This window comes from Cynara cardunculus (assembly GCF_001531365.2).
Source record: "Cynara cardunculus var. scolymus isolate 2C chromosome LG 2, CcrdV1, whole genome shotgun sequence".
Classification (NCBI taxonomy): domain Eukaryota; kingdom Viridiplantae; phylum Streptophyta; class Magnoliopsida; order Asterales; family Asteraceae; genus Cynara; species Cynara cardunculus.
In genome coordinates this window covers 68,962,900-68,981,412 of record NC_037529.1, presented here as the reverse complement: position 1 = coordinate 68,981,412, position 18,513 = coordinate 68,962,900, and the positions used below count along the sequence as shown (strand labels likewise).

General features: G+C 35.6%; 3 protein-coding genes across 5 annotated transcripts; 2 read left to right on the top strand and 1 right to left on the bottom strand.

Annotated features, from left to right (window-relative positions):
* Positions 1–370: 370 nt before the first annotated feature.
* On the top strand, positions 371–3,916 carry LOC112505700. Of its 3 annotated transcripts, XM_025109634.1 has the most exons (7): positions 371–465; positions 581–649; positions 761–843; positions 1,030–1,288; positions 2,246–2,338; positions 2,713–2,800; positions 3,371–3,916. In XM_025109634.1, exons 1-7 carry the CDS (start codon positions 392–394, stop codon positions 3,650–3,652), a joined length of 948 nt encoding a protein of 315 aa, XP_024965402.1. In that variant the 5' UTR covers positions 371–391; the 3' UTR covers positions 3,653–3,916. The 3 variants fall into 3 exon arrangements, with proteins under 3 accessions (XP_024965402.1, XP_024965401.1, XP_024965400.1); XM_025109633.1 differs by having other exon boundaries at positions 584–843; XM_025109632.1 differs by having other exon boundaries at positions 581–843.
* A 537-nt stretch (positions 3,917–4,453) lies between these two features.
* LOC112506378 (LRR receptor-like serine/threonine-protein kinase) lies at positions 4,454–7,858 on the bottom strand. Its single transcript, XM_025110384.1, has 2 exons — positions 5,068–7,858; positions 4,454–4,976 (listed from the first exon to the last, which is right to left on the bottom strand). The coding sequence occupies exons 1-2, from the start codon at positions 7,856–7,858 to the stop codon at positions 4,597–4,599; spliced, it is 3,171 nt and encodes a 1,056-aa protein (XP_024966152.1). The 3' UTR covers positions 4,454–4,596.
* A 7,822-nt stretch (positions 7,859–15,680) lies between these two features.
* On the top strand, positions 15,681–18,513 carry LOC112506377 (heat shock cognate protein 80-like; the record flags this gene model as incomplete). Its single annotated transcript, XM_025110383.1, has 3 exons — positions 15,681–15,924; positions 17,089–17,230; positions 17,330–18,513. Coding segments are annotated over exons 1-3 (1,449 nt in total), but the record flags the coding sequence as incomplete, so codon positions are not given.

The window sequence follows — 18,513 nt, the reverse complement described above, 5'->3', positions numbered from 1 at the left end:
GGTTGAATAACAAATAATACTGAGTTGGATATCACATCATTCGTCACATCATCATTAACTGGTTACCTGAGTACTTAAATGTTTAAAGCTTTATATCTTAGGTACCAAATGAAAGTTTTAAAAGTACATTATCCAAAATAAGAATCAAATTAAAGTATGAAATTTTTCCATACAACATATGTATAAAATAGAAGTCGTACATATGGACGAAGCGGAGGGAGGTTGGGGTGTGTGTTGTCTAGTATTGAAACTACAAGGGTTATTTTTGCCAAAAGGACAATTAGGAAGTGAAAAAGGAGAACATGAATTGAGTTCAGGCCATTTCTGTAACTACCGCCTGCTTAGGGTTTTTATACTTCGTTCCTTCAAATTGGACAAGATTTCAAAGAGAATGGCGATTTTCGCGGGAAAATTCATTTATGGCGCTGCACTCGATATTCAGTCCCGTGTGTTCTCGAAGCCATGGTGAATTGCTGTTCGTTATGCCTTTATTTATTGATAATTCGTATAACTTGTTCTGAAACTCGATGTTTTTGTTGGTTTTTTGTTTGTGATGTGGTGATATTTGATTTGGGTTCAGTAGCGTGAAGAAGATTATTGTTCGATGCTGTTCGAATTTTGGGGAAAGATCCAAGGATTTTCCAGTTAGGTACACTCCTAAGAAATCTTCGAAATTTAATAAACTCGATGATTCTACTCGGTCTCCAAAAGACTCCGAGAATTACGAAGTTCGTCGATTCACAAACCCTGATTCGTCTAGTGTTGAAATTTCAAATGCTGAGGAGAGGTCGAGGATAGGATCAATTTTGGACGAAAAATCACCAGATTACGATTTTAGGTCAGGTACATCCTTCTATTTCTAGGGTTTAACTTTATGTTTATTATCTTCATAACGGTTTTTGATTTTGGATTACTTTTTGTTTACTCCTTGATTGTTATTTTCTGTACGGTAGTGTAATAAGAATCCATCTCCGATTATGGAATCGGAGAAAAGTTGTAACTGAAGTGACATGGTCTATATCTAAACAGGCAAGTTAAAATCAAAAGAAAAGAAGATTCGTAATTCAGCTGTGAGATCAGAGGTGGGAGAACATGATTATAAATGGAGATTTCCAGAGTCAAATTCTGGTGAAGACCTTGACGAGTTTGATGCCATGGAAGGTCCTGAGGCGGTTTTGGATGAATTTGACACTCATAATGGAAATAACGAAATCAAACATCTCGCACCCGACCCTAGTAAAACTAAAGAAGCAGCTGAGAAGACAACAATTGGATTGCTTGCTGCAAGGTTTGAATCCTTGCATATGAACTTGAGTCTCATATAGCTTCCAGAATCCTTGTCTCGTTTATAATGGAGATCCCAAGATCTTAGTGTTTTGTATTATACTAGTATGGTTATTGACGCTTTATAGGTTTTGCATTCAATAATGTGGTAATAATTTGTCTTCATGCAGGCTAAGTACATTTCCCAACTACATGATTTTAATCCTCTTAATGGCGTTGAGTATTGGCAGACAATGTGTTGGTTCATGATTTATTTATGTGGTCATTGTTATTAGAGGCAAAATAAGGTGTTGAAACACATGCTGCTTGGATTAGATCATTAGATCCAATGGGTTCTACCTTTGTTTATTTACTTGTATTTGGCACCACATATTGAGACAATAGTTTCTTGTCAGAATCTGGTTATGTTGATGGTCAATTTTTTCCCATCAAAATATCTGACATTAGGTAGCTCTGTTTTTTATTATTTTATGTTCCACTTCTCCTTGTTCTCAAGGTCTAACCGCAGTGCTAGAAAGACATTACAGCTAAAGGTACATAGATTCCTAACCATAAAGTACCAAAAAGAAGGGGGGCAGCAAATCTCCTATGCTTTCCCTACCATTTCTTGAACTTGACCTCTCGGTCACAGAGGAATAACCAGAATTACCACTTTGAAACATTCTTCTTTCACCATATTAATTGTGTTCTATTAGGTTCAAAATTGTGTTATATGTGTTGGATAATCTCAGTTGTACACACATAAGCAAGTAATTCCAAAGTCATATATTCATCATATCCTAAAAACCAACCATGCATAGGTGTGAGCGTTCTTCCTTGAGATTTTCTTCTCTGATTTACACCATCAAGTTTTGAACTGGAAGATACTTGTGAGATATACTACAGAAGATGTTCATGTTAACCTATATAAATGTTCTGGTACTCAGACTTCTGGGTTTAAGACTGCTCTCTATTTTTGCAGAGCATACACAGCACTCGAGCTGAAGAAGAAACTACTAGGAAAGAAGTTCTCCCATGAAGTTATCAATGCTGTGATTTCTGACTTCCAGAACAGGTGCTTAATCAATACCATGGTTCATGATTTTAGAATGCACATGGAATGCCTTGCATACTGTGAGACCTAATTAGTTACAAGGTTATTTTAGATGGATTTCATGATATAGCATCATCAGTTAGTTTATTTTATCTTTTGTTTAACCAAGTTTTTTGGGCTGTACTTCCTGTTGCTTTCAAAGACAATAATACATTATCTCTGAACAGAAAGCAAAACTCAAATAGTCAGATCATTTTTTTAATAACCCACCCCTTTCCAGCCTACCTCAAAATTCTGTGTCTAGGCCCAAGAACACTTTGTTGCAACTGATGTCTCCTGTGAAACTCTTTATTAATTATCTTTGAGAAGTTGTTGACTTCTCAAGTTTGTTACAGAGGTTTTATCAATGATTTCTCTTATGCTGAAGCATTTTCTCGATCGAGATGGTCTTCATCAAGTTGGGGTCCACGTAGAATCAAACAAGTAAGCTGTTCTCTCTGTGATTATTTCTACAGTCTGATAGGCTATAACGGTAATCTAACTACAGAAAATGAAAATACCACAGTAGCCAAGGGGTCATACATATTAAAACCAACCTTCTTTGTATATTGATTCAATGTATCAGTAGTATCACAGTATGCATTATCTAACTTCCCACCTTTACACTGGCTTATAGTGTAGCAGCATATATGGGCTTGGTGTTACTAGTTACCACCCAACTTGTCTTCTTTTTCCTACAATAATTATCCTCAAGTTCGCGACCAGCATGTTATAGAGTGCAGAAAGATGAGTTAAATTTTTGGAGAGTGTGGGTGTAATTGGGGGTGTCTTGAGAGATTAGTTTGTGTCATTGTAATAAATTTTCATATAGTGGAATTTCTGTGGATATTCGTATTTAAAAAATAAAAACATTTTACAATGTTTAGCCAATTATTTTGAAACATGAATTTCAGAAATGGCAAGGAAGAATAACTTTTTCTGATTCACTTCCTGTTACTTAGTTTGTTAGCAACGAGTGGTGTTCCTCTCTTATGAGATGTGTTTTTTTTTCAGGCCTTGGCCAGAAAGGGTGTTAATGATCTTGATGCACAGAAAGCAATAAAACTGGTCTTCGAAGATGGTGAACCTATCGATGATCAATGTTCTAGACTTGGATTATCAAAGCCCTCACTGGATCATCTATATGCCCAAGCTTCAAAGCAGTGGCTTCGTGCTAAAGATCTCCCTGGTGAAAAACAAAAGTCAAGAATCATTGCATGGCTTCAATACCGTGGCTTTAATTGGGGGGTTATCAACTTCATCTTGAAAAAGTTACAATCTGGGCATCCTCCGTAGAGTAAATTTACTTCTCCATGGCCTTGGCTTCAGATGATGGTTGGTGATTTGTACTTTACACACATTCCTCTGTTCTGCATGTCTAATATGGTTAGTCAATTGATGTAGAAGAGTACTACTTGGAGTCATGCATGCGGCAACTTGATGAACTGCACCATCATTCTATTGTACACAAGATATTTACACAACACTGGTTTAGGATGATGTATCTCTGTTATTTACTGGGAATTGAAATCTTTACCTAGTTTATGGCCTGCATTTCTACATTTAATGTGAACCTAAAAAAGCACCTGTTTTCTTTGATCTTCTGTAACCTAATTGGCCACTAAGCCCATAGATGTTTTGGTTATCATGTGGTAGTTGCTGTCAGGCTGAATTATTTCATTTTGTTATATGAAGCAATTACAAATTCTTGCTTAGTTTCAATCAACTGCATGTTGCATGTTCTCTTGGTTTTGCTTAGAGCAGTTGAATACTCTACCCACCTGGTGCTTGTAGCAGATATCAAGTTTCAAGGCTGGTACCAAGTCTTTATTGCTTTGCTGTAAGCCTGTGAAGCTCACATGGACACATGGTGTTTAGAGCCTGGGCCCATGTGAACTAGTTCTGGGAGGTTGACTTGACTCGAGATATATATATAATTATATATGTATCTATATATATATAATTATATATGTATCTATATATATATAATTATATATGTGTATATATATAATTATATCTGTATTTATATATATATATATAGAGAGAGAGAGAGGGAGAGAGAAAAGCAACTAAATTCCATGCATTTGATTATAATCATAAAGATTCAAAACTATCAATCAGTTCCTAGCTTCTACATTTACACTATCTTAATACACTGGATAAAGACACATGGGTCACCATGGTCACTAGACGAACATTAGGAGCAGTTACAGGAATCTTTTAAGGCCATGGGTGATGGGTCATCCAGGAGCTGGGGATGAACCCCCTTTCAGCTCTGGGTCTGACCTCGTCGAATCCTCATGGTGAATCTCCTTGAGCATTGCAACCACATCCTTCATGATTGGGCGGTCATCGGGATGTGGGCTTACACACAGAAATGACACAGCTAGTGTCTGTAGCATTTCGTGCATCTGAGGGTCAGCTCTTCCTCTTAGTTTCGGATCAAGAATGTCCACTGGGTCCTGCTTGCCATGCAAGTGTTCCCGCACCCACTGGACCAAGTGCTCACTCCCTGGTAAAGTTGGGTCTAGGGGATGCTTTCCGGTCAAGGCCTCCAAAAGTAACACTCCAAAGCTGTAAATGTCACTCTTTTCAGTAATCCATTGCCCTGATGCATGTTCTGTAGTAATCATAAACCCGATATCCGATCAGTGAAAATGATGATAACAATTTAAAACTACTCAAGCTGAAAAAAGGTAGTTGTTCACTACCTGGAGCCATATATCCGTAAGAACCCGCTAGCTGAGGTCTTTGGATCTGCTTCGAAAGACCATTTTGGTCATTGGTAACAAGTCGAGCCAGCCCAAAATCAGCAAGATAAGGATGTAGGCTAGAACCCAATAGCACATTCATGGCTTTAACATCCCCGTGTAAGATAGCAGGCATACAATCATGGTGTAGATAAGAAAGAGCATGAGCCACACCTAGGAGAATGTTGTACCTATCCTCCCACTCTGCTCCCTTCCCAGCACCGTGAAGAAGCGAGCTCAAGCTTCCGTTAGGATAATAATCATAAAATAGAAGCTTGATTGTCTGATTCGAACCCCATCCTAATAGACGGATAATGTTTTTGTGTCTAATCGAACCGAGTGTCTGAATCTCAGAACTAAAAGCCCCTGACTGCTCTGTTGACCACATCTTTTTCACAGCCAGCGTTTCCCCTTTCATGGTTGTCACCCTATATACAACTCCAGAACTTCCGGTGCCGATGATGTTTGACGTTGTTAGGTTTCGAACTATATCATCAACCGAAACTTCTATCTTTTGGTAAAATGTCATTTCCCACGTTTCATCGTCAACTTTTATGTTCGCCAAATGGGTCCGAACCAACATGTAAGTTCCTAGTAGGACTAGTATTGCCCCAATGCTGACGAGGATTGACATGGCTAGTTTTGCTGCTGGTCTGGCATGGCCAGCAAAACCCTTTTCATCAGGCGGAGTGTCGACTCCACTGACAAAGTACAGAGCTGGATTTCCGGCAGTACCGGCAGGAGGGAGGTTACGGAAGAACGGAGTGTTGGGCATTTGTCCGGTGAAGTCATTGAATGAGACATTCAGAGAGACTAGATTCTGAAGATCTTTTAGGACGTCTAGCGTACCGTTGAGCTTATTATGAGATAGGTCTAGGCTTGTTAGTTTAGCAAGCCCGATGAACTCCGCTGGGATTTCGCCGTTGAACTGATTGCAGCTAAGATTGAGAGAGATTCCGAGTGACGGAATTTGTCCTAGCTGTTTCGGCAATAGACCTGAGTAACAATTGTTTCCAAGATCCAACAACTGCAGCTTACCACAAGAAACAATCTCCCATGGAACTTCTCCAGATAACCGGTTCGTTCCTAAATTAAGTTTCGTTAATTTGGTCAATAAACCAATACTAGGTGTCAATGGACCCTCGAGCCTGTTATCGGATATATCTACAAACTGTAAACTTATAGGAAGTGTATTAGGGATAACACCATCAAGTCCATTAGAATGGAGATCAAGAAACTGAAGATTAGCACAACTGGAGATCGATTCTGGAATCACTCCGACGAATCTGTTGCTGCTCATATCAAGAAAGTTCAGATTTTTTAGATTTCCTATCTCCGATGGAATACTTCCGGAAAACCTATTGCCATTGACTCTTAATCTGTACAAGTTTGTGCAGTTTCCAATATCTGGCAGGATCGAACCAGACAAATCATTCGAAAGCAAAAGCAGTTTCCTGAGGTTTTTCAGTGAAAATATCTCTTTTCCTATCGTGCCGGAAAGATGGTTATTCGAGAGATCAAGAGCTTGAAGATGATGGCATTGGGATAAAGATTCCGGAATACTACCAGTTAGATTATTCCGCCAAGCGAAAAACAGAGTCATGCTTCGTAATCGACCAATCAGAATCGGAATCTCGCCAGTAAGCTGATTGTTATCGAGTTCTAAATGAGTAATCGCAGTGCAGTTTGTGATTTCTAGAGGTATGGTACCTGATAACTGGTTGACTGATAGTTGCAGCTCTCTAAGCTTCAATAACCCTCCGAAGCTCGCCGGAATTCTTCCCGTTAACGAGTTTTCCGATAAGTCGATCGTCTTGAGCTCGTTGCAGCTGCCGAGTTCTTCGGGGATTGTCCCAACTAAACTGTTCTGCCATAGGAGCACACTCTCGAGCTTCCGAAGCTCCCCGATACGTTTCGGGATTGAACCGGAGATGGAGTTCTGGTGCAAATAAAGGTTTCGTAGTTCGCTACAGTTTCCGATTTCGTCAGGAATGGTACCGGACAATCGAGATGTGTATATTGCTATCGTCTGAATCCGTTTCAATTTCCCTATGGACGCTGGAATCCCGCCAGAGATGCTCGTTTCCGCCACTCCCAACATGACCAAATTACTACAATTCCCGATCTCCTCCGGCAACTCCCCATCAAGATTCTTGTTCCCGCCGGCTCTGATCACTTCAAGGTTTCCCAATTGCCCTATACTCTTTGGAATCCTTCCGCTTAACCGATTATCGTAAATCATCAGGCTTCGAAGACTCGAAAGCCTTCCGATCTCCACCGGGATTTCGCCTTCAAGAGAGTTGGTATGGAGAGACAAAGTGTGCAGGTTGCTCAACCTGCATATCTCCGGCGGAATCCTACCGGAAATCGAATTATCCGATATGTCGAGTTCCGTAAGGTGTAGATAATCTCCGAACTCGGCCGGAATGGGTCCGGTGAGATTGGTGGAGGAGAGAACGAGTGACTCCAAGAACTTTAGAGAGTGTAAATTGGAAGGCAATGGAGCCTGCAAATCAATGGAGTTGAGTCTAATGGCAACCACATGAGCTGCTGAATTGCAATGAATTCCGAACCACTTGCAGGGAGTTGGGTCTGAAGGGTTCCAAGATTGGAGGTCGTTAATGGCGGTTTTGAAGGTGGTTTTCCATGAAAGAAGAAGGTGGCCCTGTGAATCAATGGAGTTGGAAAGATAGGGGAAGAAGATGAAGATGGAGAGAAGGGCGAAGGAGAAGGTAGAATGAGGATGAGGCATTGGTTTTGGAGAGTAGAAGAAAAAGAAGAGATGTGTTATGGGGATTGTTGAGGGGGAAACCCCATGTTTTGTTTATACAAGAATTGTAGTAGACGACCTCCACCATTTTTTTTTAAATTTAAAATGCTAATTATATATTAGGGTTAAATGCATAAAATAACAACTTATTTTCAAATGCAAGGAAGAATAAAAATTTCTTGTGGCCACGGAGGTTCAAATGCGGTGACTCCGAGCTACCTGCAAAGCAGGTGGTCGTCCTGAGATTAGTTGGCTCGCATAGCGGGTTGGATATCCAGGTTGATCAAAAAAAAAGTATAAGGGGTCGTTTTCCAAATACTTATCCGGTAAAATTCAACACTATCATTTACTTACCCGGTAAACACTTACCATGGTAAGAGTCGTTGTCTCACTTACCGGGTAAGATTTTTGGTCCTTGTCTCGCTCTTATCGAATAAGCTTTTTTATCATTACCATATTCATCTGATAATGTAATATGATTTAATAAGTGTTTATCTGAATAAACATTTGATAAAGGGCTTAATAAAATATAGAAATATTGGAGAATGTGAATGCAAGTAAGGTGGGTTGACATGGTTTGAGGTGTTTTGGATGTTAGCTTTTATGAGGTTTGTTGCATGGTTTTTTCCTTTGCAAAGTAATTGTCACCAAAAGTACATGCATCCTCTTCAATTGTACTATTTTTGTTTCCTTTTCACTTGTAACACTTTCAATTTTATTTTGCTACTCATTTTTATGACATTAGAAGGATACTCGCATAATATAGTAAGATATATTTTGATTTTAATATTTTGTTTTATTTTTTGTCTATATCGATAAAATACGGTTTTACATGGTTTTGAAAAAACAATAATGTTTTTAATTTTGAATAAAATATAAATTTGAAGATATCATAAAATATTGAAAAAAAATATATCGATATTAATATCAAATTAACTATTTTTTGTTTTTTTTTTGTTTTTTGGTATAATTTTTTTTAATTTAATTTTTTTTATTATAATTTAAGTAATTTATTTTTGATTTAATAGTATATTTCTTTATAAAGATAATAATTAAGTATTATGTTAAAAATCAAAGATTATTCTAATTACATCTAAAGTTTTGATATTTAAAATGAGATGTTTACTTATAGTTAGTTACACGAATCCAAAAATGGAGCTTTAATAAGTTGTATTTATGTCTAATTTATTTGTAATCTTTAATTTTAAGTAATATACATTAATTAATAGTACTTTATGCATAAAAAATGGTTTTTAAAACTTTTTGTCAAATGTTTTATAATATAGCATAGATAAGGCATGTTTATTAGTTTTCTAATGGGATTTATACATGACTGTTTGGTAAAGGTTTAATGATATAAAAAAATGACTTATTTATTAAGCTTTTACGAAGGAACTTTATGTATAAAGCCAAGTTTTTTTTTCAAACGTGTCCCTCTTAATTAAAGAACATGCTTATTTCATCTATGAAACACTCTTTCAAACAGAAACTTTCTTAATCTATACAGATAATTTTATTCATAAAGGACTTGATGAAAACTAACCGAACAACACCTCAGTATATATTATGGGTAAGATCTTGTGTTAACCAAGAATATGATGTTAACTTTGTAAACTTATTGGACCAATAATATTAATTCTTTAATAGAGGTTACTTCAAGTGTTTGATTTAATGATGAAGGGTAAATAGGTAATTTTTATGTAGAAGTTAGATTTATAGTATTTAACGAGATGTTACAAATTTTCATGTATAAGTTACTTTTATGGTATTTAACGATGTTTATAAGAATGTGTGTTGTAATATCATGTATTCATAAGAATGTGCTCATACGTGTTCACAGGTATATATAAGAATGTGTAGAACCATAATGCGTTTAAAAAAATACACGAGAGCCACCAAAAAGAATCTCTTAAGTAACTATCCTTATACGTAAACAACTACAAGGGTTGTGGCGTAGTGGTTAAGGTCCAGAAGGATGTGGTGGAATATTTCATATACCCTGAGTTTGATTCCAGATGTCGTGCGTAACAATTGTGATCACTGAAATTATCAAGACTGATGTTTTACAGTCAGAAACATATATGTAAATTATTTCTATATTTAATAAAATACAAATATATATTTTTTTAAACGAATAAATTTGAATTAAAGTCATATTTTTTTTATTGTTGTGAATCGAGATCTAATCTTGTTTTACTTTTATAAGTGGTCGCACGTGACAATAATATATGTAAATACTTCACAATTTTTTTATTTTATTTTAATAAAATTTATTATAGTTTAAACTTTTCAAGTCGGTATAATATTATTAAGTTGTCGGGTTAGGTTCACGTGAGACCGGTTTGTGTTCGTAAGACTTGTGAGATTATTTTTTTACACTTGAAACCTCACATTAAAACCCTGTGAAGGTAAATAAAAAGGTCGAACCTTCACAGTAAAAACAATGTGATGATTTTGCTATGAAGTTTCAAGTGTAAAAAAGTAGTCTCACGAAAACAGACTGGTGTCACGTGAACCCAAGTCTTAAGTTGTCTCGGGTATATCACTTATGATTTATTAGAAGGGTTACTTGCACAATGCAGCGAGACACAACTCGATTTTAATCTTTGTTTTATTATGTCTCCTGTCGAAGTTATAATACAGTTTTATGTGGTTTTGAAAAAATAACATTTTTTAAAATAAAATATAAATTATAAAATTTTGAAAAAAACATATATCGAAATTAATATCAAATTAACTATTTATATATTCTCATTTTTTTTAATGTAATTTCTTTAATTCAATATTTTTTATTATAATTAGGATTAATAAAAAAGTAATTTATTTTTGGTTCAATAATATTTTTTTATAAAGATAATAATTAAATATTCTGTTAGAACTCAATGATTATCTTTATTATATTTTAGATTTTTTTATAATTAAAATGAAATGTTTTCATGTATTTGATTATATTTGTTTGTCGTTAGTTATACGAAATCAAATATGGATCTTTAATAAGTTGTATTTACGTACAATTTACTTATAATCTTGAATTTTAAGTAATGTGCATCAATAAACAGTACTTCATGCATAAAAATGATTTTTAAAAGTTTTTTTTTTTGTCAAATGATTTATAATTACGATGATAAGGGAGAAACTTTCAAAAAATGAAAATTTGAAAAACACATTCATAAACATTCACTTGTACTGTATGTATATGTACATACAAATAATCGAATATATTTCTCGATTTCTATGCGCATGTGCATACTGAAAAAATGACTTACAAATTACTTGTATGCATATGTGTATACTGTACAGATGAATGGTCATTTAATATAAGTAATACTTAGGGATTGTTTACAAATATTTACCGGGTAAGCGTTTACCGACAAAAGACACCACTCTCGTTGATTTTGTAGGTAACATTCATAGCCATCAAACTGAACTAACAGTAAGCATTTATAACGTCATAAGTATTTACCTGATAACATTCTTGATCTTTGTCTTCCCTCTTATTGGGTAAGATTTTTGGTTTTGTTATATTTAACCAATAAAATAACTGAACCAGTAATACTTACCAAGATAAATACTTATGGGCCGTTTACCAAACGCTTACCCGGGTAAGTGCTTACCAAGTCACATTACCTTATCAGATGAATTTGCCAATGACCAAAAATCTTACTCGGTAAGAACAATGCAAGGACCGAGACTCTTATCCGATAAGTGAGAACGATGACTCTTACCATGATTAACACTTACCAGATAAATTGTTGTATTCAATGCCATTTTAGTGGACTAAAATCTTATCAGGTAAAAAAATAAAAATGTTGAGTTTTATCGATAACCATTTATCGGGTAAATATTTGGTAAATGACCTTTTAGTAAACTAACTCCTTGTTTACAATTTGGGATAATATCTATTGACATTTTAATATTTAAAAGATTTAAAAAATTATAAAATAAAAAAAGTAAAATAGTGAGTACATGTGGTCCATATGGTACGACATGTGGGCGAGATGCATGGAAGCTTTTCCTGCCTGCCGTCGCACCTAACGTGGATACGGCTGACGGCTACTTGCCCATATGCACATTCGCGCCTTTTCTTTAAAACGTAAAATTGAAAGCATCTTAAATAGGTTCGGTAAAACAATAAAATAAGGGTTTTTTTTATCTGGTAAGTGTTTACTGGATTTTAGTTACTGATAATTTTACCTGGTAAAAATATAGTAAATATTGAGAATCTAATTCAGTAAGTGAGAGAAAAACAACAATTGTGATCACTGAATTTATCAAGACTGATTTTTTGCTGTCACAGTTTGTCAGGATTAGTCCAGAGATAGCTTGAGACACCCTTCCAAAAAGTGAAGGAAAAGACACTTACGTGACCAGTGGCGGATGTAGGAATTTCTTTGAACAAGTGCATCTTTAAGATGGATCAAAGATCCGCAAAATCGCATTTTGACCCAAGGGAAAAAATCAACACGGTTTGACCTAAGAAAAGTTAATTGAGACAACAATTGTAGCAGTTGAGTTTATCATGACTAATTTCTTGCAGTCATAATTTGTCGGGACTAGTCCAGAAATGGTTTGAAACATCCTTCTAAAAAGTGAAGGAAAAGACACTTACGTGACCAGTGGCGGTTGTTGGAATTTCTTTGAGCAGATGCACCTTTAAGGTGGATCAAAAATCCGTAAAATCGCCTCTTGACCTGAGGGAAAAATTCAACTGTGTTGATTTGAGACAAGAATTATGGTAACCGAGTTTATTAGTACTGATTTTCTTACAGTCACAATTTGTTGGGATTAGTTCAGGCACAGCCTGTGACACTCTTCTAGAAAGTGAGGAAAAAGACACTTACCCGACCAATGACAGAAGTAGGAATTTCTTTGAATGAGTGCACCTTTAAGGCGAATCAAATCCGCAAAATCACATTTTGACTCGAGGAAAAAAAGTCAAACTTAGTTTGATATAAGAAAAGTCAATTATGTCGATTTGAGAAATAAAACACAAATTTTCAAATGGAATCGATTTTGATGAATTAAAAGATATATACTTTTCTTGAAAATGAGATAAAAAGCAGTAGTTTTTTTTTTTTCAGGATCAGTTGACATCAGGAAGAAAAATAAATCATGAAAAGAAAATAAAAATGCAAATGGGAGAAAAAGTAAAAAAAAAGTTGCATACGGATAGTGGTAGTAATGCTTATAATTGTACTTGAAGTTGTGAGTTAAATCTTTTTAATTATATATTTGTTGTTAACCTTTTTTAGAAGGGCAAATTGCATGAAAAAAGTAACGTACTTTAACTTGATTCTTATTTCGGGTAACGACTTTCAAAACTTCCATTTTGGTATCTAAGATGTAAAGTTTTGAACATTTAAGTACCCGGTTGAAGACTAATTTTATATTAAAAAGAGATTAATTTTAGATTTAAAAAAATTCATGTCACTGCCCATGTCAGCAAATAATACTGAGTTGGATACCACATCACTCGCCACATCAGCATTATAACCGGTTAATGCTTCAACCAGTTATACGGGTACTTAAACGTTTACTTTACATCTTTGGTACCAAAATAGAAGTTTTGAGAATACATTATCGAAAATATGAATCAAGTTAAAGTACGTTATTTTTTCATGCAATTTATTTTTTTCTTCAGAAATAACATTATAGGGCCTGAGTAAATGATCTGGGCTAGCTCTGAAGCCCAACAAAATAAAATATAAAAAGCGGACACTTTCACCTAAAAGGTTCAAACTCATGACATCTTGTATATAAGTCCGCCTTTCAGACAGCTTAATTTTTTTTCTTATCTTTGGAATAATCGAGTGAGCAGGTCGAAGGGAGTTCACTCAGCTCCTAATGGGTCCGCCCCCGTGCCCCATTAAGCCTATTGGGTAAGACACGCTTACGAGCAAATTCATTTTGGTGCCCAAAAATTTTACTCGACAAGGTAAATAAATGGTGATGACTCTTATCGATAAGCGTTTATCTGGTAAACATTTATTAAACGACTTCTAACTCATGTTTTAACGAGGAAAATAATATGCTTTCAGAACATTTTTATAGACTTACAATTAATTAAAAAATATTCATTAACATAATTCTAACGATCAAATGACCTTTGGCCTAGCGTTATTGTAGTCTTTGGTCTCGTACAAGGTCAGGGGTTCAAATCTCACCAAAGGTGAGGATGACGTGTGAGTTTATTTTGTCGCATTTGTCGTATATAAATATTATATAATTAAAAAAAACATAATTCTAGCGAAACAAAAGTCATTTCGTGTGCTTAACCTGTTTTTTGTCCAACGGGCCTAATATGGTAAAATCAAGCCTTTTTTTACGGGCTTGAAAATTTACCCATACCCGTCCTATAAACGGTTCGGTCTTGCCCACGGGCTAACGGGCTTAAAAATCTTGTTATATTGTATGAAAACAAAACTTATATAGAAACACAAATTATGTAAAATAATTCAAAATACATAACAATTTTTCCAACTTAAAATTTGACGTAAATATGTAACAATATACATTCTTTAGAAATAAATTGTTTCGCTAAATATGAAGTATCGATAAAGAAAATGACTAAATGAGAAAATAAAGAATTGATCAACTGAGGTAAATGTATTTTTTCAAATTTAAGATTTTTAAATAATGTTATTATCATGAGTCATAATTAAGTAGGAATCGGTAAGTATTACGAATTTTCAATTTTATCTGTAAATTTTAATTACAAAAGTTAATTATTATAAAAACATTAATGGGTCTGACGGGCCTGTCCAATTTTTTTTTTTTTTAAATTGTCCATGTTCGCCCATTAATTTTAATAAGTTAGTCCAGACTCGTCCATTTCTTTGAAAATAATAATCCAAGTCCGCTTTTCTATAAGACCATACAAGACTGGTCTAACGGGTCGTCCTGTCCGTAAACAACTCTAGACAAAATTATGTTTTGACCCATCAACTCATTCATGGGATTTGGAAACCATCAAACTACTTACTTTTTGCCATATGAGCAATTGGGCTTTCTCTTGTTAGAATAATAGACTTGGTGTTGGGCCACTTTATTGGATATATTTTAAGCCCAATTAATATATATATATATATATATATATATATATATTTGATAACAAGATTCAGTATCTTGATAAACTCGTTGATCGATACTTTATTCGATCAACGAGTCACTTTGTGTATTATGGGTTTGTTTGTTAGTAGTTTAATAAGCTTAATGAGACTCACAACTAAGAGTAAGCATAAGAACTAGGTACCTGTCTTTGGATCCAAAACAATTTTGAAATAGTCATTTGTGGTTTGTAAAATATGGAACCGATAATGACTGGTTTCAGTTCTCATTTTTTTGGACTAAAATAACAACCCTAAATTGAACCAAACCATTCAGCAACTGTTAAACAACCCTAAATTGGACTAAAATATACACATGTTTTTTGGGATGTAAATTATAATGTTACACACACACACACATACTTATTTTAATCCAAATAATGTTAGTGGCGGTTTGAGTAACCCAATTTCAACCATTCTAATTAGCGGTTTGATAGTTTGAGTCTAATTGGATTGTTGGCGAGTTGGCTTAGCGGGTTTCAGGAGTTGACAATTTTTGTACACCCCAAGGTCCGACTTTTTTTTTTCCCGAACACTCCTACTCCTAAGTTAAAAAGGAGGCAAAGTGTCATTCTAAAAAGATAAAACCACAAAGTGACAGACTGAGCAAAATATAGGGGTTGATAAGTAAATTTAAGAAATAATACCAATACTTTTCAAATAGAAGGATCTAGAAACCCTAGCTGCCTTACTATTTATAAAATCGCCTCTACCAGAGAGACTCACAACCCTTTTGTTTCCTTTTCTTCTTTAGATCGTCGATTTTAGTTCTTTCCTCCACTAACAAGTCTTCGTCGTCGTAGAACCAGAAGATCGTTAATGGCGGAAACAGAGACGTTTGCTTTCCAAGCTGAGATCAACCAGTTGTTGAGTCTAATTATCAACACTTTCTACAGCAACAAGGAGATCTTCCTTCGTGAGCTTGTTAGCAACGCCTCCGATGTGAGTATTTCTTTTCCACTTTCATGTGTTCAATTGTTTATCTCCTTATAGATTCAGTTGTATGAGACATGTGCTATTCTATGAGTTTCTGGCTTTAATTTAGAAAGATCTATGCGGCTCGTTGTTGTAATTGTGTTTTTCCAGGGCATCTTTGATGAACACACTTTTTTGTCGTTAAATCGATCCATTACAAAGTTTTATCTCTTTGAACACATCGTATTTCGCCTCATTTTGGTGTTATGAGTTGCAAATGTTTATTTACATGATTTCATTCAAACAAATTTGGTGGAAAGAACACTAAGAATGCGGTCAGTGTATAAAGTAGCGTGATGCTTGAAGATCGTGAAGCATTACTTGCTTGTTTAACCTTAACGAATTGAGCGAAAGTATGAGACTCCAAATTCGGGAGTCAAAAAGTGAATGAGTTAGTACTCTCTGTACTGAAACTTGCACCATTTTAGTGGCGATGGCTGATGATCCTCTTAGAGCATATAGGAGATCAAATTATTATGCACTAGCTACTTAGTTTCTTAGAGCATCTCAAAACAGATTTAGGGATTTTGGGCAAAATTTTTGCTCCAACAGATTGTGCCACTCTCTAAATTTGAATTCCCAAAATGATTACCCTGAAGAAACATCGGAAATGAAAATTACATTTTATTAATTGTTGAAATATTTTGGTAGTAATACAATTAATCTTGTAATTCCAAAATGGAGAAGCCGTTGAGTTGAACTTGTTTTTGTTTTGGAGGCTTTGAATTTTGAATCTTTATTTTGAATTTTTTTTGGAGAATTATGTTTATTCGTGGTCTACATATCGTTCAGTAATTGTGTTGTGTCTACATCACAATTCTTTTTGCCGGATCTTTGTTGGCACATTAATTACAACCTTGTCTAAGATTTGGGTTTCCTTTATGAAAAATCTATTCTAGCTTTCTAGTTCAATGCGCAAAATTGTTTGTAACCCTCATTCTTATTAGTATTTGTTTTTCTGTTACGTCTTAATTGAACAAGAGTGATACAATATCTTTTGTCGGTAATTGTTTATCAAATCCATGATTTTAACATCCCCCTGATTTTTAATATTTGCTTCTTTAAAAACCATATATTTTGCATTTGTGTGATATGAAGTTATCTCATATAGACTTGAAATGTGTCACGCAGGCTTTGGACAAGATTCGTTTTGAGAGCTTGACTGATAAGAGCAAGCTAGATGCTCAACCAGAGCTGTTCATCCACATCATTCCCGATAAGGCCAACAACACACTGACCATCATTGACAGTGGAATTGGAATGACTAAAGCAGGTGAGACATTTTGTTACATTTATGTTAATGAACAAGATGAAGCATTGTCTATTAAGTATACACCCTTTCTGACCATTATATGCCCCAATCTTTTTGCAGATTTGGTGAATAATCTAGGTACCATTGCTCGTTCTGGTACCAAAGAATTCATGGAAGCCATTGCTGCTGGTGCTGATGTTAGCATGATTGGACAATTTGGTGTCGGTTTCTACTCAGCGTATCTGGTTGCAGAGAAAGTCATTGTCACCACAAAACACAACGATGATGAACAGTATGTTTGGGAGTCACAGGCTGGTGGGTCATTCACAGTAACCCGGGATGAAGGTGAACCCCTTGGCAGGGGCACTAAAATTGTCCTTTATCTCAAGGAGGACCAGCTTGAGTACCTTGAGGAGCGCAGGCTCAAGGATCTGATTAAGAAGCACTCTGAATTCATCAGCTACCCAATCTCCCTTTGGGTCGAGAAGACAACCGAGAAGGAAATATCCGATGATGAGGATGAAGAAGAGAAGAAAGATGAAGACGAAGAGAAGAAAGACGAGGAAGGCAAAGTTGAGGAGGTTGATGAAGAGAAGGAGAAGGAAGAGAAGAAAAAGAAGAAGATTAAAGAAGTGTCTCATGAATGGTCTTTGATGAACAAACAAAAACCCATCTGGATGAGGAAGCCAGAGGAGATCACCAAGGAAGAGTATGCAGCTTTCTACAAAAGTCTCACCAACGACTGGGAGGAACACTTGAAYGTGAAGCACTTTTCKGTYGAAGGACAGCTGGAATTCAAGGCTGTTCTTTTCGTACCCAAGCGGGCCCCCTTTGACCTGTTTGACTCGAAGAAGAAGCCCAACAACATCAAGCTTTATGTCCGTCGTGTCTTTATCATGGACAACTGTGAAGAGATCATACCCGAGTACCTCAGTTTCGTTAAGGGTATTGTGGATTCCGAGGACCTTCCCCTTAACATTTCAAGAGAGATGTTGCAGCAGAACAAGATTCTGAAGGTTATTCGCAAGAACTTGGTGAAGAAATGCATTGAACTTTTCCAGGAGATTGCGGAGAACAAGGAGGATTACGTCAAGTTCTACGAAGCCTTCTCCAAGAATCTCAAACTGGGTATCCACGAAGATTCCACAAACAAGACCAAACTCGCGGAATTGCTCCGATAYCACTCCACCAAGAGTGGAGACGAGATGACTAGCTTGAAGGACTACGTGACGCGAATGAAAGATGGTCAAAACGAAATCTTTTACATCACGGGTGAGAGCAAGAAGGCCGTAGAGAATTCCCCA